This window comes from Drosophila teissieri, chromosome 3R (genome assembly GCF_016746235.2).
Source record: "Drosophila teissieri strain GT53w chromosome 3R, Prin_Dtei_1.1, whole genome shotgun sequence".
In the NCBI taxonomy this organism is placed as follows: domain Eukaryota; kingdom Metazoa; phylum Arthropoda; class Insecta; order Diptera; family Drosophilidae; genus Drosophila; species Drosophila teissieri.
This window is the reverse complement of record NC_053032.1, coordinates 4,851,826-4,871,652: the sequence shown is the minus strand read 5'-3', so window position 1 is coordinate 4,871,652 and position 19,827 is coordinate 4,851,826. Positions and strand designations below refer to the sequence as shown.

The 19,827-nt window shown below is 41.3% G+C and overlaps 3 protein-coding genes across 6 annotated transcripts in view; 2 read left to right on the top strand and 1 right to left on the bottom strand.

Moving 5' to 3' along the window:
• The window catches only part of LOC122621490 (inositol 1,4,5-trisphosphate receptor), a 26,571-nt gene extending 16,335 nt beyond the window's left edge, over positions 1-10,236 (bottom strand). Inside the window, exons 1-2 of one of the 2 annotated variants that reach the window (XM_043799355.1) lie at positions 9,991-10,236; positions 9,567-9,745 (exon numbers count right to left, since the gene is read on the bottom strand). The gene's annotated coding sequence lies outside the window, so the exon portion shown is untranslated. Of the gene's footprint in view, positions 1-9,566 lie in introns of both variants that reach the window. The other variant, XM_043799354.1, reaches the window with a different exon arrangement.
• Positions 803-19,827, top strand: LOC122621491 (glutamate [NMDA] receptor subunit 1). Of its 2 annotated transcripts, XM_043799357.1 has the most exons (16): positions 803-904; positions 1,589-2,253; positions 10,915-11,181; positions 11,253-11,375; positions 12,711-12,935; positions 13,028-13,230; positions 15,045-15,210; positions 15,277-15,382; positions 15,455-15,615; positions 15,677-15,893; positions 16,008-16,203; positions 16,261-16,473; positions 16,651-17,079; positions 17,953-18,125; positions 18,174-18,430; positions 18,487-19,827. In XM_043799357.1, exons 3-16 carry the CDS (start codon positions 11,005-11,007, stop codon positions 18,832-18,834), a joined length of 2,994 nt encoding a protein of 997 aa, XP_043655292.1. In that variant the 5' UTR covers positions 803-904; positions 1,589-2,253; positions 10,915-11,004; the 3' UTR covers positions 18,835-19,827. The 2 variants fall into 2 exon arrangements, with proteins under 2 accessions (XP_043655292.1, XP_043655294.1); XM_043799359.1 differs by lacking the exons at positions 803-904; positions 1,589-2,253; positions 10,915-11,181; ... (1 more) ...; positions 12,711-12,935; positions 13,028-13,230 and adding an exon at positions 14,015-14,123 and having other exon boundaries at positions 18,487-19,825.
• Positions 2,247-3,023, top strand: LOC122621492. 2 transcript variants are annotated; one of them, XM_043799360.1, is made up of 2 exons: positions 2,247-2,644; positions 2,704-3,023. In XM_043799360.1, the coding sequence occupies exon 2, from the start codon at positions 2,759-2,761 to the stop codon at positions 2,954-2,956; it is 198 nt and encodes a 65-aa protein (XP_043655295.1). In that variant the 5' UTR covers positions 2,247-2,644; positions 2,704-2,758; the 3' UTR covers positions 2,957-3,023. The 2 variants fall into 2 exon arrangements, with proteins under 2 accessions (XP_043655295.1, XP_043655296.1); XM_043799361.1 differs by having other exon boundaries at positions 2,701-3,023.

Sequence of the window (19,827 nt, the reverse complement as noted above, 5' to 3'; positions counted from 1 at the left end):
TGGGTTTTGTTTTTCCAGGTGCAAATTTTCATCCTCACCAATCACCAAGTGGCCCAAAAGCACTTACACTCTCTTTTTAATGTTTGAACATCTTGTAAACAAAAGAAAACGTGGAACTTTAATAAATAGCAAGCTGGGATGATTAATTTTGGGGATTCTGGGGTGATTCATTGAGAAACGAAAACGGTCTGCGAACACCGAGCGCTGGAGCGAAAATGTTGGCCCAAGCTCGCCGCAATCGGACCAAAAAGCTGGCTCTGAGCTTGCAGAAGCTTTTCCGCTTTTCCTCTTTTCCGCTCTCATTTCGAGTGGAATTCGGCCCACTTTTGCTCAACTTTTCTTTTCATTCATGGCTATGGCTTCTCCTTAGACCAACCCTTTCCGCGCCAATTCGACATGCTTTACGCATCAGCGCTGCGAATTAGCTGGGTTAGTAGTGGGACATTTGATAAACCCTCCTTTGTGCCTCCACTTGAGTGCATCTGCTTTACATGGGTACAGACAGTGCAGACTTGATTTATTTTTTTTGCAAAATCACATTAAGCCAAAGACTCTCCCCTGCCCCTCCTTTCAAGTCACCACCAGCTCAAGGTCGTCGGTGCGGCTTTCGGATTCAGCTTCAACGAAAGTGGTGCTCCAACAATCCGTCGTTTGGGTAGCTATGCGATCATTTGTTAAAATTCGTTTTACCTAGATGAGTTGGGCCTGGCAGTAAAGGGATTCGCTCAGCCGAAGCTAATAAGTTGGTTATGAACACAAAATAAAAGCTAGCCTGCTAAGTTAGTTTCAGGTTATAATGTTTTCTTCAGAATAAACATAAATTATGACCTTGACTTATGACACAAGTTTTTAATGCCCGACCAAATATCGTGTACCATCTAGAAGATAAATAACGTCTAAACTGGTGCGTAAAAAAAACTTATCCTTACACTTCATGTAATAAAATTTATTTATCCATATTTAGAACCGATTTCTTAATATTATGTTCATAGAGAAATCCGTCCCCTAAATGTCAATGTATGGCACGTTATAAATGGCTATGTTATAAAAAGCATTTTTCAAATCATTTTTATACCCGTTACTCGTAGAATCAAATGGTATAATAATTTCGTTGAAAAGAATGTAACAGGCCGAAGGAAGCGTTTCTGACCATATGAAGTACATATATTCCTTATAAGGATCAATAGTCCGATCTGGCCATGTCCGTCTGTTTGTCCGTATGAACGTCGAGTTCTCAGGAACTATAGAAACTAGAGAGTTAAGTTTAAGCTTACAGTTTTAAGAGACATATACGCAGTGCAAGTTTGTTGACCCATGCTGCCATGCCGACAAGCCGCCCAAAACTGCCACGACCACACTTTTGAAAAATGATATATTTTCACATTTTTGTTAATCTCGTAAAGTTCACTCGATTTGTCAACAATCTTGTTGCCACGCCCTAAGGCTGACAAACTGCTAAAAAATGTTAGTGTTGAAATTTCAGCTTTGCACTTTTATTAACAGAGTATGGGGTATCAGATAGTCGGGGGAACTCGACAATAGCACTTTCTCTTGTTTTTACTTTACTTAATACGTTGCTTTTTTCCAGCTTGCCCTTTATAATTTCATTGCCAACGGACTGACCTAGCTCACTTTCGTAGTCACATTTATTGTCTTACGAGGATGGTTCGCTATCGGCCTGTCAACTTGGGCGATTTAAGCCAGTCAGACGATTGCAAATGGCTCTAAAAGCCATCAGTTAACCGACTAACCGGTGCGTAAATCTGCGTTTAACGTTAAATCCATAGGAAAAGCATGGGCTCAGTCACATGCGTGGGAAAAGCCAAACAACGCGGCAAGCAGCCACAAGTGGTTGGCATGCAAACAGATGCAGACGTCGATGTCGGCGCTGGCGGCGTAGCATCGTCGCAGCGGGCGGCGACGGTCAGCTGACCGCAGTCGCGTGCGACGCCAAACAGCTGCGAAGCATGGAGTGAGAGCCGCTCTCCTGGCAGAGCGTTTGTTTACATGAGACTGCGCAGGCGTGGCTCAGCTTTGCACCAGCTTGAAAAGCTCACTCGGACAGCTTAAAGCCCAAAAGTTAAGGATTTTTGTGGGAGCCTAGGCGACTTTTCAGTAGTCTAGCAGCGCGCAGAGCGCCGCGTTGTCCTTGGCAGCCCCGGAAAAGCAAGGAAGGAAAAGCGGAAAAGCCAGGCGACGCGTTCAGCGAGCGTTGAAAAGTAGGCAACACAGCTCTTGCTGCCTGGTGCCACGGTGCGTACGCGAAATTTGATGCTGGGCCATTGAAATCCGATACAGAAAGCTCAGCCTTGGCGAAAATTGTCAGATAATCGAAATTAACAGATATAACGGAATTAACGCTAGTACTACCCAATTTAAAACAACCGAAAATTGCCAGTGAAATCAGCGAACCAAAGGAATAAAAGTTCGTACCGTGTGAGTGTGTTAAAAGTTTCCTCTGTGTGTGAGTGTGTGTGCGCGCAAAAAGAATAGAGAAAGCAAAGCATCCCGAAGGAGTGGCACACAAAGTGTTTGCATAACTTAACTCGCCATAGCCACCCATTAACTACTTGATTAAATGCCCCGAAATCTCAACAAAGGCGAGGACTGAAGAAATGGATATGCGGGAAGAACATCCACGGTGGTAAATTAAAGCAATGTGTTTAAGAACAGTACCTAAAGTCAACAAATGACCCCAAGTAGTTTTTAGTGTGGCGTCACTGCCAATTGAGGCGTGGTCGCGCCAATCCATTTGGTCATGGATTCCGTCCAGACAGCCCAGTGTATTGTGTGTTCCGTCGTCGTTTGCGTCCTGCTCATCATCACGGGGTTCCTCATATTCATCCTAAGTGTGTATGCCTTTTCCCCCCTTATGGATAAGGTGCAGCTCCGTGTTATAGAGACCAATGTGACCACCACAGAGAGGGACCCCATTCACGATCACGACTATAGTTGAGCTGGAGGGAAAACTTTCCCTGTACTTGTTCAATTTTTGATTAAAGATTTCTAGATATTCACTCTAATAATTGACTTTGTACTCATTATAATTATCATATTTTTGTCAATTAGTTATAAATATATAAATGCCACCTACTTAATATTTAGGCATAACTGAGTTATTTAAGCATAAATGTGTTATGGTCAGTATGGTAATTCGTTACCATATCATAATAGATACGGTATATGTATGTACATATGTATATTGCTTACGTATCTTATCAATATATGGGGTATTTGATAGGATATACGCCTAATTCTCATCCTCAGAAGCGACACATAAATACCCCCAAAGAGCTCGAAAGTCCGTTGGGCAAATTAGAATATTTCTTGAATCTTTTCCTTTGTTTGAGCTACCTAAATCTAAATGCATAGTTTTTCAAGCCCATCGAATTGTTGGGCATTAGGCAGCTTACCAACAATTACGAATGGGAAATTCGGGGTAGTAAGCAACATCAATGTGCAATGCTTGAAATCGTGCACAGAAAGGTCCAATCCCGCTTTCCCCCACCTCTCCCCATTTCCGGACTGTCATCTTTTCGATGGATTGGGACCCAGTGGAGCAAGGCGGAATACGTACATCTGTTTGGCAATTCGTGTGTGAAAAATGTCCTCGAAAGTTGCCTACGAAGAGATGCTGCAAAGTACACAAAATATAAAATGGGAATCGCCCACAATGGGCCACGAATGTCGGAGCTGCCATAGGCAGCTGGCATGGGCAGGAGCTAAAGGGATAAAGGTCATAGAAACAGGGCGTGAATGCGAACGAGTCGGGCCAAGGGCGACAGAGTTTGGTTCAAAGTTTTGGGCCTTTTTATCGAAGCTTTTGTCTGCGCTCGAGTCCTTGGAGAGTTTTTCTCCCTGTCAGATCGCACATAAAACAATTCCCTTCTACGGAGGGCAAATTAAATTATCTTGAATTGGCCAGCGGGAGAAATTACTCGGCCATCCGCTCGGCGAACCTATCAATATAGTCCCAATTGAGCTCTAACCGCTTTACGGCGAAGTCAAACAATCTGAACCCCTATTGCGGTTGCATGTTCATTGGAAATTTTTGCTGTTTGGAACCGCTACCTGTGTGTCGCTGGATCCCAAGTTCGAAAACCACTGCAAGTGGTTCGACGAGGCATGATCAAATGCGAGCCGCCGTCGAGCTTGCCAGTTCGAATTACACGGAAGCTGGCGAAGCCACCGCCCCCGGTTCCCCCCACTGCTCCTTCCTCATACAATTCCTTATGCACCAGCGCTACATTCAACGAAGCCCGCAACCTGCAATCCCCGCACACGCTGCACCAACACGAATATTGAATAAAATGAGCTCAAAGATATGCTGGGTCCGCAAAAATCGAATTTTTGAAATTTGAAAGGTGGAATCGTTTGCCCATGTTTGCCCACCAATTGGTTTTTTTTTCCACGACCAGTTTTCAAGATATGAAATCTCGAAAATTTTCGATCTTCAAAAAGTTTACTTTTTTGAACTTTTTTTTTTTCGCAATAACCTCCTTTGCCCACCCTTTAGAATTTTGAAAAAACTTTTAGATTAGAAAATATAAGCACTTAAGGAATTAAGCATTTTCCATACCTCAAAACTAAATATTTTTAAACAAAATCATTAGCCCTTTAAAAATTGTTTTTTTCGTTTGCCCACCTCTAAAAACTAAATATTTTCAAAAAAAATCGTTTGCCCATCCTATAAAAATTCTTTTTATCGTTTGCCCACTTTTTAAAAATTGTTTTTTTCGTTTGGCCACCCTTAAAAAAATATTTTCGTTTGCCTACCTCTTAAAACTAAATATTTTTAAACAAAACCGTTTGCCCATCCTTTAAAAATGCTTTTTATCGATTGCCCACCCTTAAAAAAAAATATTTTCGTTTGCCCACCTTTTAAAACTAAATATTTTCAAAAAAAATCGTTTGCCCACTCTTTAAAAAATTTTTTTTTCGTTTGCCCACCTTAAAAAAATATATATTAATATATATAAATAATAAAATATATAAATAATATAATATATAATACACGCACACGTGTTACTTGCCGAATTGACAATGCATACATACGTATGTACATATTACAAAAACAATGCTGTGCATTCTGCTTATTCTTCACTAGTTCCTTATTCTGAGCAACAACAATTTCATATGCTTAACAGTTCATTTGCTGTTCGACTGAAAAGCTACATAGCTAGAAATTAGTCGTACGTTTCGTTGCTAGCAAATTGGTTCATATACATACAACCCAGAAACAAATGTATTATATAAAAAAAACAAAAACAAATATGTGTTTGCTTTACCATATTATTATCCAACGTAATTTGGAGTTTTCATAATCTTTAAAAATATGTGTTTTCATTTTTTATTCAATTTGATTTTTTCAGTGCAGATAGCAGAACCGAAAATATGTATGTTGGTTATAGGCAAAGACACCTCCGGTCTTTAGTCGTTTCTTGGCAGTAAGAAAGAGAAAGATTTCCAAAATGATTTATTATTAAGAAACAATAAAATTAATAATAAGAACAATTTTTAGAGGTGGGAAAAAAACAATTTTTAAAGAGTGGGCAAACGAAAAAAATCATTTTTAAAGGGCAAAAGAAAAACAACAATTTTTAAAGGGTGGGCAAACGATAAAAAGCATTTTAAAAGAGCTAACGATTTTGTTTAAAAATATTTAGTTTTGAGGTATGGAAAATGCTTAATTCCTTAAGTGCTTATATTTTCTAAACTAAACGTTTTTTCAAAATTCTAAAGGGCAAACGAAGTTATTGCGATTTAAAAAAAAAAGGTCCAAAAAATCAACTTTTTGAAGTTCGAAAATTTTTGAAATTTCATATCTTGAAAACTGGACGTGGGGAAAAAAAACTAATTTGTGGGCAAACATGGGCAAACGATTCCACCTTTCAAATTTCAAAAATTCGATTTTTGCGGACCCAGCTTCTTTGAGCTAATAAAATGCCGGCAGTAGCACGTTCGCTATGTTAAATAGTTGAACAAACGAGGGAAATTCTGACGAGGGAAATTCTCGCGAGGGAAATTTCCACTGAGGCCCTGCAGAAGTTAGAATGCCCATTCACCTGCAATACTATAAATCCCACAGAACCAGTCATTGAAAGAATTTTAAAATCTGCCTGGTTATATTGCTAAATATTTTATATTTACATAAGATCAGAACCTTGCGCTGGTTTTCACGTTCCGTTATATGTAAAAACTAATGTTTTAATTTTAATCGTTAAATTATGACGTTATATCGCGAATACCCTAATACCTGCCGTATCAATAGACGTGCAAAAATTCGAATGGCGAGCAAATCGAAGTGTGAAATTCATAAGAAACCTTTGTCGAAAGTATAACCCGTGTCTGATGAGATATATACGATTTATTTTACACGTAGCTGAAAGTATATATTAAATGTGTCATTTGGGAATTGTGTTAGCCTCAACAAAACAGAGGGAGTAACACATTTCCTTGGGGAAATTTTGTGCGCTGTTCAGCCATATGGATTCTGAAAGCTTTGAAACTGTGGAGGTCTAATCAACTATTTATGGGGATTAATAGAATATGAGAGCAGACGAACGGGGAAGTGCGGGTGAAGTAAGAATCCTTTAAGAATTATTTAACATAAGTAATGAGGAGCAGAGCACATGTGCTGAACATCCTTTTCAGCAATTCGGCCTTTCATTAAAGGTCTGGGCCCTGTCTGGTGGCTCAAAGCAATTGAAAAGCTAAGAGACCTCGGCTCACCTGAGCAGAAAAAACCTGCAGCACACAAATACACAGGCACACACTGACACTCGACTGGCGCTGATGACAGCACTCTGCTCCTCATTCAGTCCGCTTCATTGATAACACCCGACCTCCGCATCCGAACACACACACTCTTATTAATTGCAGCCAAGTGGGCTTTGCACATCGGATGGGCGGGGCATATATTTTATTTACAGCTTCAGAATGTCGCTTACACAATTTGCCTGCTTATGCTAATGGCTAATACCTCCAGGCGCCATTCTCGAACCACTTTGCCACTCCTTGCCGCAAACTTCCCACCTGCTGCTCAATTCAACTGCATACATATAATGCACATGCTCATGGTAAGCACATATAAGTTTGAGCAAGCGCAGAATCCTTATTGGTTTTCATTTATTCAACGTTACATCTTTATTGTCATTTTTGTTTAAATCGAGTTAAATCAGGGGTTTCATTTTCATATGAATAACAAAAACATTCTGCACATTTTTTAGATTTTCAGATAATGATTGATTTTATTTTAGGTGCTAGTTATTAAAGAGCTGTAAAGTGGTAACTTCCTTATTTAATATGTTTAACTGCCCAAAAAAAAAACAAAAATTAAATACTTTTGCGCACTAGCGTTTCAAAATGGGAATATGTAAATTTTCTAGCCTGTTGATCAAACAACTTGCAAATTACTTCTTAATTGACTAGTTATCTTTAATAAATGAAGTTTATAAGTAAGTTTTTAGTAAATTGTTAGACAATGCATATATTATGCATATATTGTGAAAATAATTTAACCATTAACTCAAACGTTTTTACCTGAAAACCCAGACGAACCCAAGTGCCAATTGCAACAAAAATTTGGCCAAAGAGCAATTTTGCGATAAAGGGAAATATTTTTAGCCCAGGCAGTTAAATGAAAATCAACGTATGCAGCAGACTCAACATGTCCAAGTGCGTCTTGCGTCTCACTCTATCGCCCGGCACCTTCCCAGTCAACACTAACAACAATGTGGCGCTTAATTAAACACTCGTCGTCGAGTCAGCATCTCTTATTCTCTCCCTCTCTATCTTTCTCTGGCTGCAATCACACATTATGCACTGAGGAGAAACTTCAACACTTACAGTTTGTGGGCGCTAGAGTGGGCGTGGCAAAAAGGGAAAAAATATTAGAACATTTTTCAAAATTGTGGGCGTGGCAGTTTTGGGCGGACGGACATGGCCATACTTTTCAACAAATCTACTATACCTTTTTACTCGTAGAGTACCGGTATAAAATAGTTTAATTAAAAAAAAAAGAACTCTAAGCGGCCGTTGTGAATCAAACACGCACATCGTAGTCGTCACTAGAATCTTAACATTCTAGCATTTATAGTTCCTGAAATCTTGACATTCATACGGACGTCAAGAAAATGTTCGTGGCAATGGCTTGATCAAGAAGATACAGGTGTTTATTGTGAATTGGGTGGGAAACTACTCGATAGTATTGCGCACAGTCTGATTTGATGGCCGATCAGGAGCACAACAAAACGAGTGAAGCAAACGGTCAACTTTCACAGACGACTTCTGATTTTCGATATAAAATTCAACTATTTGGTACCGCTGCTCAGCTGTTAACCTATTCATCATGATTTGCCAAACCAAACTAAACATAAAGCACTCGACAGATGTTAGCCGACATCAAAGATGGCCAAACTGAACTTTATTGGAAAAAAACCTTAAAAAACCCTATATAAAACGTTCTCTTCTACCTGTTACATATTTCTCAAAGACCCCGGTATACCCTTTTACTTCACCACCTAGTGACGGGTATAAGAAGTGATATTACTATGAACAAATGCAAATTAAAAGTATGACTATATTGCTTAGTCATTGGCTATATATTTCTTAAATACTCCCATTTAAACAATTTTTGTATAACAACAAGCAACCCTAATCACCACAAAACAATTTTTTAAGCATTAGGTATATAGTATAGTGTTTTAGTTGAAATCAACATTAGAATTTGGGTAGTTATGACGGAATTAGTTCCCTAAGGATTTATTTAGCTTGTATTGTCAGTTCACTTACATACATATATACACCGCTTATTAGTGTAAAGTAACATGTATAAATGCGAATCCCAAAATCTAGTTCGGCAAGTATGCTATTTGAAGACCATATCCAGTGAACTTTGGGAAAATGTACCACTATTTCTGCCCAAAATTAATCTATCTAAAACGTAGAAAGATATTTGGTTTGACTTTTTGTATTGTGTTACACTAGCCCGCATCTATTCTAATTTTTGTAGTATAACTCCAGAACAGAGAAAGATATTTAGTTTATGCTTTTCTAGTATGTTTATGTTGTTTATTTCTGGTATGAAACACTAAAAATTGATCTATTGATAATGCGTATGATATTTATGATGATAAACGATATTTCAGAGCACAGTGCAGGGCCAAACCTATTCCCTGATAAGCAGATGTTAAATCAGTCGGATTTATATTTTTTTCCTTTATTTTCCTTTTTGTGTAAGAAAGAAAAAGTTGCGGAGCGGCCTCGTCTTGCCGCTGCCACTGCAACGTAATTGAATCTCAGCGGATTTCTTGCCCTTTCGCTTTGATTTACTTTCAATTATTCAGCGAAAGCAGAGGCAAGAGCGAAATCAACATCAAATCAAACCGAAAAGCGACGGCGTGACTGCTAGATAATAGCTATCGCGGTAATTAGCCTATCGGCTCGGTCTCCATAGGCTTACTGCCTTATGACCTACTTAAATGGGCGGCAAGCCCTTTGGGAACCAGAAAAACCAGTAACTGTGCTCGATTGGCAACGGGTTATCGTTGTCGTGGAATACTCACCGCAGAATGTGCAAATATTCCTTGTAGAAATGTGGCACTGTATTGAGATTGGTATTGAATCATCCGACGATAGACGACGATCATAAATCGAATTTGACTTTATATTTATTTTATTCAAATGTAAACACTCGCGGGCACTCGCGGGCACACTTTATATATTTTCACCTTGAGTGCGCGCACTTAGCCGAGGAAAAGAGAGAATAAGAATAAGTGGGAATACAGCGAGGAAGAATAAGAAGAGCGGCAAAATCAGCACACAATAACAATAACCATGCCGGGACAGCGACGTCGGCAGAGGCAACGGCAAACAATTCCGGTTACGAGAAAGAGAGACAACATGCGAAACGTCAACAATCGGACCACACGCTAGCAGCGCAGTTGCAGCGCAGCAGCAGCACAAGCAAACAAAACGATTTTTACGCACTTTTCCATGAACTTTTCTCACACACGCCCGTGGCGTTCAGGTCAACAAATTAGCCAGCATTTCGGGCAATTTACCCACTCGAAGCGTACGAAAATGCAATTTTCCAGGGCGCCGCGTCATGCGCGACGTCGTGCACCGTACCGCTCAGCTTCTCCGTCTCCCTCACTCCAACGAAGTGCCAGCGCAGCGCATATAAGGCGGACCGACGCGAAAAAACCACAGCAAAAACACGTCCGACTGAAAGCGCGGTCGAGCAACAAGTGTTTGAAAACCGCCTCACCATATGATCGATTAGTATGACCGCGCGAAAAATACTACCGTTAATTATTTGGATTTGTGCTCATTATTAAAGATATATAGAATTATTGTTTTGGATTATTCAATTGTATGTACTATAGACAAGGAAGGGTATCAATAAGTGCCTAGAATTCAGATAATACATTAGCTGGGAGCGCAGGGAAAAAATGCTAACACACAAAACAATAAATACTAACATCTTAATGTTAGCATAGCAGCATAGCTTTTTGAATAGAAGTAAATATTACTTATTAAATGTTGACAAGCCTACCCGTCATCTGCAGCTTGAAATACATTTGATCAATTTTACATATTGATATTTTAATAAAGCGACAGGGGCAATTTCCCCATTCATCCACCCGTATACTGAAATTGTGTTTCCAACAAATATTTTTTTTATATTATGAAATGGTCACCCCAACGATCGTAATATTCAATTTTTCGCGATCTGGCAACATCGCAGTCTTCATAACATACCGCGCATTTAAAGTCCATCCCATTAAGAAATGCGGATACAAAAATTCGAATTGGGTCAACTTTAAGAAATCTGGTATTCCAGAAATAGCCGTGCTGCATTGGAAAAAGGATAATGACATTAATATTGGTATTTCAACTTTTTTCCTGTAGAAAATGCTAGATGCTTGCTTGAGAAACCATTGAAATCGTCGCACAATACACCTCGTTTATCCCCACCCAAAAACTATAGAATTTCGAAAAATGGCTGTCGCTGAGTTTGTTTTTTGTTTGCCATTGTTGGGGCTCACCATTGTTCTCCTGGTGGCGCCAATTGATGCCGCCCAGCGGCACACTGCCTCGGATAATCCCTCGACGTACAACATTGGCGGCGTACTGAGCAATTCCGACAGCGAGGAGCACTTTAGCACCACTATAAAGGCAAGCCCATTGACTAACTGGATTCTCCAAATATCCAAATGCGATAATCACTGTTTCCATTCAAACTCCAGCACCTCAACTTCGATCAGCAGTATGTGCCGCGGAAGGTCACCTACTACGATAAGACCATCCGCATGGATAAGAATCCTATCAAGACGGTCTTTAATGTGTGCGATAAGCTCATCGAGAATCGGGTAAGTTGGTGTCCAAATGCAATTGCCTGTGCATTTTCGACCTCTCCATCGTTTAAAGTTACACAAAATCTGTGTGCAGATATTTAACCCGCGACCTGGTCCGATTCGTTTTCATGATTCAAGGGGAAATGACTCGGAAATATGATGATGACGAACGGTAATACGCCACCAGATTTTAATATCCATAAGATAATCAACTGGAACTCTTAGAGCGAAAGAATGCTTAAATGAGCTAATTGAAATATAAATATGACACTTTAAGTTGTTATGTAACAGGTTTGCAGGGACGAGCTATTAGCAAGCTCAGATTTATCTGAACATTTCCAAAGAAAAAGAAGCTCTTAAAGATTTATTATTCATGGTCGTTTTAAGCTTAGTGCCTATTAATATTGTTTATTATTAATGCTGTCAAGTTTATAATGTAAACAGTAATCACTGGTCACTTCTTTTGAATAATATCAATTAATTAGTTTAATCGATTACAAACTTCTGGTTAAAATCTTAAAGAACTATTTAATTTAAATATGGGTTTTAATCGTACTGCACTGTGCAATCAATCAAATCAACATACAGACCTCACAAGCTGGATTCTCGTGCAATAATTATCGCTGTCATGCACAAAGAGTGTCCGAAAAATCTGAATGACAAAAAGCATTTTAGCTCTTAAAGTGCAATGCACCCATCAGTTTGAGACTGCGTCACTGAAAGCTGAAACACTTTTTTCAGCCAATTTCCGGCAAACTGGTTGGCCAGCCATTTTAATTATCTTTGGATTCCATCCATCACATTTCAATTCTTGTACCACATTTATCATGAGCGTCTGTTTATTGGGGTGGCCATCCTAGGGCAGAAGCCCACGCCCACTGGACCAGGTCCAAATCAAAGCCTGTTTCGGGGCGTCATCGTTTGTCATCATTAATGTAAGGATGATTTTATCATGTTTTCAATACCCAAAGTAAACAAATTAACTGCCATTGACTCCATGGAATGGAAGATCTGAAAAGTGCGTTTCGAAACTGTAGGATTCGAAAATTCATTTTCATGTAATAGAGATTTGTTTGAAGTCAACTAATGTCGTTTAATGCTGATTCGCAATCCACACCTTGTTTGTTTGTGCCATCAATATTCTTTACCTTATGCCTTCGAAACGTATCTTATTTTGCTTCGGCATTTGAACGCCATCTCGGCGCCATTTACACTTCCGCCCACATCGACCCATTGCCAGTAGTCCTCCCCTTTGGCATCCTCCCTTTATTGCTTATTTCCACTGATTTTATACTCCGTCACCCGTCCCCGTCTTCCACTTCCCGGCACCCTTTTCTTTTCCATCCGCAGGTGTACGCCGTAGTCGTTTCGCATGAGCAAACCTCAGGTGATTTGTCGCCGGCAGCCGTGAGTTATACAAGCGGATTCTATTCAATTCCCGTCATTGGCATCTCCTCGCGGGACGCGGCCTTCTCCGACAAGAACATCCACGTCTCCTTTCTGCGGACGGTGCCCCCTTACTACCACCAAGCGGATGTCTGGCTGGAGATGCTCAGCCACTTTGCGTACACGAAGGTAGGTTCCAGGGTCACCCAGCTGGTACTGCCACCCGAAATTTGATTTATTGACTTATTAAGTTGTTCCGTTATCTGCTCCGCTGGCGACAGGTTATCATCATCCACAGCTCCGACACGGATGGCCGGGCCATCCTTGGTCGGTTCCAGACCACTTCCCAGACCTACTACGACGACGTGGATGTGCGTGCCACCGTCGAGCTGATTGTCGAGTTCGAGCCCAAGCTGGAGAGCTTCACCGAACACCTCATCGACATGAAGACCGCTCAGTCCAGGGTCTACCTGATGTACGCCAGGTGAGTTCCTCCAACTCGAGTAAGAAATGTCGTTAGATTTTGTTGCCTTTCACCGAAATAGTTTTTATAGCTTTATTAAGAAAGGATTCTTAATTAAATTCATAAACTTGTGTAAAAGCCTTCGAATCCTAAGAGTCCTAAATGATTTAATTTTGTGCCTTGGATACCTTTAATATCGGATGGAAAGACATGCCAGTTAACTATTGCAGCTTGACGCATTACTTACTTCGGATAACTGTTTAATACTACCCCTTACTCTAAGAGTAAAGGGGTATACTAGATTCGTTGAAAAGTATGTAACAGGCAGAAGGAAGCGATTCCGACCATATATATACATATATATATATGTATATACATATATACAATATATATTCTTGATCAGGATCAATAGCCGAGTTGATCTGGTTGATCTGATCGTTTGTCCGTCTGCCTGTCCGTCCGTATGAATGATCTCAGGAACTGTAGAAGCTAGAAAGTTGAGATTCAGCATGCAGACATCAATAGACGCAGCGCAAGCTTGTCGATTCATGTTGTCACGCCCACTATAACGCCCATAAACCGCAAAAACTGCAACAAGCCGCCCAAAACTGTGACGCCTACACTTTTGAAAAATGTTTTCATATTTCTTCACATTTTTGTTAGTTTTGTCAATTTCTCTCGAAATCCACAAACCTCCAAAAACGGTCAGTGTTGAACTTTATCTTCGCACTTCCACTAGCTGAAAAACGGGTATCAGATAGTCGAGGAACTCGACTATAGCTTTCTCTCTTGTTTTAATTTCGAAGCCCGTGAGTCAATTGTCAATTCACAATAAAGTTTTTTTGTTGTGCTCCGTAAATTAATGTCAATGGAAAAGCGGCGTACACAAGATTACTGAGAACAAATTCCAGCATGTGAGTGTCTTTGACTAAGCAACTGGTCGTTACTGCTTTTCATCAAATGGAGGTAATGATTTTCTAGCTACCTACATATTGGTATTATTACTATTATTAAATGAATGTTATGTGTGGGATGGTTCCTTGGTTAGAAAATGCTATACAGAGTTTGCTAAGGTCTATCTAAATAACTATAACTATTTGCAAAACAAAACAAGAGAGAACGCTATAGTCTAGTTCCCCGACTATCTGATACCCATTACTCATCTAGTGGAAGTGCGATGGAGAGTCTTCATCACTGGCATTTTTGGGCGGTTTGTGGGCGTTAGGGTGGGCGTGCCAAAAATTTTTTCTGCAGATCGATAGAAAATGTACAATACTAATAATAAAATGAAAAAATATCAAAACATTTTTCAAAAGTGTAGGCGTGGCAGTTTTAGGCGGTTTGTGGGCGTTATAGTGGGCGTGGCAACATGGGTCAACAAACTTGCGCAGCGTCTATGTCTCTGGAGTGTGCATGCTTAATATCAATCTATAATCTTTTATAGTATCTAAGATCTCGAAGTTCATACGGACGGACAGACGGACATGGCCAGATCGACTCGGCTATTGCTCCTGATCAAGAATATATATACTTTATATGGTCGGAAACGCGTCCTTCTGCCTGTTACATACTATATTCAACGAATCTAGTATACCCTTTTAGTCTACGAGTAACGGGTACAAAAATAAGGTTTGGTGGTTAATTGGCAAAGCTTGTGATTTTTATTGGATAACATTTAATGTTCAAATACGTATCGTGGGATCGTAGTTAAGGAATACTTTAGTGTACTATACAAGTCCTGCAAGTCTATACAAATCATACATCTCATACATCATGTATGGAATTCCGCCATTATAATTACCATGACTTTTTGTGTATTTCACATTCATCTGCAGCACGGAGGACGCCCAAGTAATCTTCCGCGATGCCGGGGAATACAATATGACTGGGGAGGGTCACGTGTGGATTGTAACGGAGCAGGCGCTGTTCTCCAACAACACTCCGGACGGAGTGCTGGGTCTCCAGTTGGAGCACGCCCACAGTGACAAGGGACACATCAGGGTAAGAGCGACTCCTTCTGCTCCTGAGATCCTAAGTATGCATGGTGCTATTTTTGATATCTAACAGGACAGCGTTTACGTTTTGGCGTCGGCCATCAAGGAGATGATTTCCAACGAGACCATTGCTGAGGCTCCCAAGGATTGCGGCGATTCGGCTGTGAACTGGGAATCGGGTTCGTAATCTTTATGGTACTTTGATGTGGTCATGGTGTTTTAAAGTGTATATCATTCCTAACATCTGACAGGTAAGCGACTATTTCAGTACCTCAAAAGCCGTAATATCACCGGCGAAACGGGTCAGGTGGCCTTCGATGACAATGGTGATCGAATCTACGCCGGCTATGATGTGATCAACATTCGGGAGCAGCAGAAGAAGCACGTGGTTGGAAAGTTCAGCTACGACAGTGTAGGTTACTTCTTGTAATTTCTAAGTTATCAAGACGTGATCCCTTTCAAATAACTAACAGATGCGTGCCAAGATGAGGATGAGGATAAACGACAGCGAGATCATTTGGCCGGGAAAGCAGCGCAGGAAGCCAGAGGGCATCATGATTCCCACCCATCTAAAACTGCTGACCATCGAGGAAAAGCCCTTTGTCTACGTGCGGCGCATGGGCGACGATGAGTTTCGGTGTGAGCCGGATGAGCGTCCATGTCCGCTGTTCAACAACTCGGATGCCACAGGTTGGTGCTTCACCTCCTCATTAAACAGGACTACAAAAAGAATATTTATACTTCTTAATATTAAATATCAGTTGCATAAGTTAATTTATATAAACTTACCCGTTTCGCCGACAGCTAACGAGTTTTGCTGCCGCGGCTACTGCATTGACCTGCTTATCGAGCTGTCCAAGCGAATCAACTTCACCTACGACCTGGCCCTCTCGCCGGATGGGCAGTTCGGGCACTACATCCTGCGGAACAGCACGGGAGCGATGACGCTGCGCAAGGAGTGGACAGGCCTCATCGGGGAGCTGGTCAACGAACGTGCCGAGTAAGCGATGCGGGATTTGCCAGCATGCGACTTCTACTAATACGGACTTCCATTTAGCATGATCGTGGCACCACTAACCATCAATCCGGAGCGTGCCGAGTACATTGAATTCTCGAAGCCATTCAAATACCAAGGCATTACAATACTCGAGAAGAAACCGTCACGATCGAGTACTCTCGTGTCTTTCTTGCAGCCGTTTAGTAACACGCTATGGATCTTGGTAATGGTGTCGGTCCATGTTGTGGCGCTCGTGCTCTACCTGCTGGACAGGTGAGTGAATCCTAGGGTAAACCCATCCCCCAAAAACCCACCCAAGCTTAAGTGAAGCGAAGTAGAGGGCTGCTGCATTGGACGGTTGAATGGCACCCCGACCAGCTAATCCTCGCCTGGCCTGGAGATCCGGATCCTATTAACCACACGTTTCCAATTCCAAATTTCCGAACTCAGATTCTCGCCGTTCGGACGCTTCAAGCTCTCGCACTCAGACAGCAACGAGGAGAAAGCCCTTAACCTCAGCTCCGCGGTGTGGTTTGCCTGGGGAGTCCTGCTAAACAGCGGGATAGGCGAGGGCACGCCCCGCAGCTTCTCCGCCCGGGTGCTGGGTATGGTATGGGCCGGATTTGCCATGATCATCGTCGCCTCGTACACCGCCAACCTGGCCGCCTTCCTCGTGCTAGAGCGTCCCAAGACCAAGCTAAGCGGCATCAATGACGCCCGGCTGCGAAACACTATGGAAAACCTAACCTGCGCCACCGTCAAGGGCTCCTCCGTGGACATGTACTTCCGTCGCCAGGTGGAGCTCTCCAACATGTACCGCACCATGGAGGCCAACAACTACGCCACCGCCGAGCAGGCCATCCAGGATGTGAAGAAGGGGTAACGATTGCATCAGGCCGCCGATCCTTATCGTAGCTGAGCGTAGCATCGCATGTCATGGCACCACTGTCCAGATCCAGAACCAGACTACAACTATACAACTACTATTACTCACTCTCCAATACGCCACCTTCAGTTCGATTTAGTCCACCTAACGCCACTGTCTATCTTTCTCTGTCTCTCTATATCTCTTTCTCTCTCACTCTCTCTTTCTCTGTTTCGATATGATATATGATTTGTAATCGTTAGCGGTTGTGTTGGTTTAGCCTCCGTACTATCCGCACATATACGATATTGTATTTCCATATCGTAGCATTTTTATGTCTGAAGTCCTCGCAGATCGTTTTGAAAGTGGGGTATATGAATATCGAAATTGTATTGTTCTGTTCGAAAAATACCTAATATTTTCAAAGTGTTACAATACAACTGATTTTTAATTATTTTGTTTAAGTTAATTTGTTACATATGTCTGAAATTGTATGTAGCCGTTGTACTAGATTGGTTGAAAAATAACTGATAGGTAATTGGCGATTCGATCTGGCATATATATTCCGCCAGTATGTCCGTCTGTCCGTCCGTCCGTATGAACGTTGGGATTTGGGAAACATACTCGGGAAAATAGCTATATCCAGATCGCAATGTAAATGTGTGCACAAAAGCATTTTTTGTAATGAAATAGTAAAAGATATTTTTGTATAATTTTAATAGAGATAGTAGGCACATACCTTTAAAGCATCTGCAAGGGTAAGAGAAGTTTTGGCCAACGAAGCTACCCTATCTTTCTAGTTTCTTAAACATTTCTTCCTACATGTTGTACCCCATCCCAATCCATACAGTACAAACAATAACAATAACGTCCGATTATGTTCACAGCAAGCTTATGGCATTCATCTGGGACTCATCTCGCCTGGAGTACGAAGCCTCCAAGGATTGTGAACTGGTTACTGCCGGAGAGCTGTTTGGACGAAGTGGTTACGGGATTGGACTCCAAAAGGGTTCTCCCTGGACGGATGCGGTCACGCTAGCTATCTTGGAATTCCACGAAAGTATGAGTAACATATATCATTGAAAGGCATCTAATGACTTTTTTTCAGGCGGGTTTATGGAAAAACTGGACAAACAGTGGATATTTCACGGGCACGTCCAGCAAAACTGCGAGCTTTTCGAGAAGACGCCCAACACTCTGGGTCTTAAAAACATGGCGGGAGTGTTCATACTGGTGGGTGTGGGCATTGCCGGCGGCGTGGGCCTTATCATCATCGAGGTCATCTACAAGAAGCACCAGGTGAAGAAGCAGAAGCGCCTGGACATTGCCCGACATGCGGCGGACAAGTGGCGGGGCACCATAGAGGTAGGTACTCAACTCATTCTTAATAAGAGCAATAGACCAATACATTATTTTCCCAGAAACGAAAAACTATTCGTGCCTCCCTAGCGATGCAACGACAGTACAACGTGGGCCTGAACTCCACCCATGCCCCGGGCACTATCAGCCTGGCAGTGGACAAGCGCCGGTATCCTCGCCTCGGTCAGCGACTGGGACCGGAGAGAGCCTGGCCAGGAGACGCGGCCGACGTGCTTCGCATCCGTCGGCCCTACGAATTGGGCAAGCCTGGCCAGAGTCCGAAAGTGTTGGCCACCAACCAGCCGGGAATGCCCATGCCCATGCTGGGCAAGACACGGCCCCAGCAGAGTGTCCTGCCCCCTCGCTACTCGCCCGGATACACCAGCGATGTGTCGCATCTGGTTGTTTAAGTTAACATTTTGGCAAGCAGCTAGAACTTGGGAATCAAGTTTTATCATTGCTCACCTTATGGCGATTGCCAGATTGGGAGAATTTATTTGTAGCAAATTGATTGTTATAGCTGAATGAAATGGCCAGGACCAAAAGGACGATTAGCATAATCTCACACAACATTTATGTAATTTTTGCAATATTCGTTCGGTGGTCCTGTGCGATTGTCTGTTATATCAGGGTCTAGGTGTATTATTGGTCTATTAAGTTTTTGTAGTTTTCACCGGATTTATGGGAGGTTCTGGAGGTAGTTTCATTTCTATCTTAGTTATTGCTTTCAATGTGCATACTGTTTATCCTAACTACTATATCTCCGCTTTAGCTTTTCTCAGCTTTTTATATAACTTCTTTTAAATTAAAAGATACATTAAAATGTATATGGAACGTAAATCAATAAATGCATGACCAGAAACTTTCAACAACATACAATTCACCACAAAACCCACCCATTGTTGCAAGCCGTTTACTAAAGTCTATTCTCAATCAAAGAAATCTCAAACCCGATTTTGGATCTAAGCATACCTTTGCCTCAACTGAAAGCTCCGATAGCCTGTACAACTATACAACTTATATTTGTCTTGGAAAGAAAGCTTAAACAACATAAATTTCATCAATTACAATAGTGGATCCAGAAAACCAAGAGAGGGCAATCCCAAGAAAAGCAATTAACTAGACAAAATAAATTAAACTGAAGGAAGCTCAAAAAACAAGATTATATATATACATATATGTATACTTATTTTATTGATAAGATTCAGTGTGAAAGTTAACAGCATAATTGTGAAGCATACAAAAAAAATTCAAGAATTAAACTGAAGGAAGCTCAAAAAACAAGATTATATATATACATATATGTATACTTATTTTATTGATAAGATTCAGTGTGAAAGTTAACAGCATAATTGCGAAGCATACAAAAAAATTCAAGAACAAACCATATTAGTAGTGGAATT

Coding starts and splice junctions, on each gene's coding strand:
- LOC122621491 (XM_043799357.1), top strand. CDS start 11,005: ATGGCTGTCGCTGAGTTTGTTTTTTGTTTGCCATTGTTGGGGCTCACC. Junction 12,936..13,027: donor GCCACTTTGCGTACACGAAG/GTAGGTTCCAGG, acceptor CGCTGGCGACAG/GTTATCATCATCCACAGCTC. Junction 15,211..15,276: donor GTGACAAGGGACACATCAGG/GTAAGAGCGACT, acceptor GATATCTAACAG/GACAGCGTTTACGTTTTGGC.
- LOC122621492 (XM_043799360.1), top strand. CDS start 2,759: ATGGATTCCGTCCAGACAGCCCAGTGTATTGTGTGTTCCGTCGTCGTT.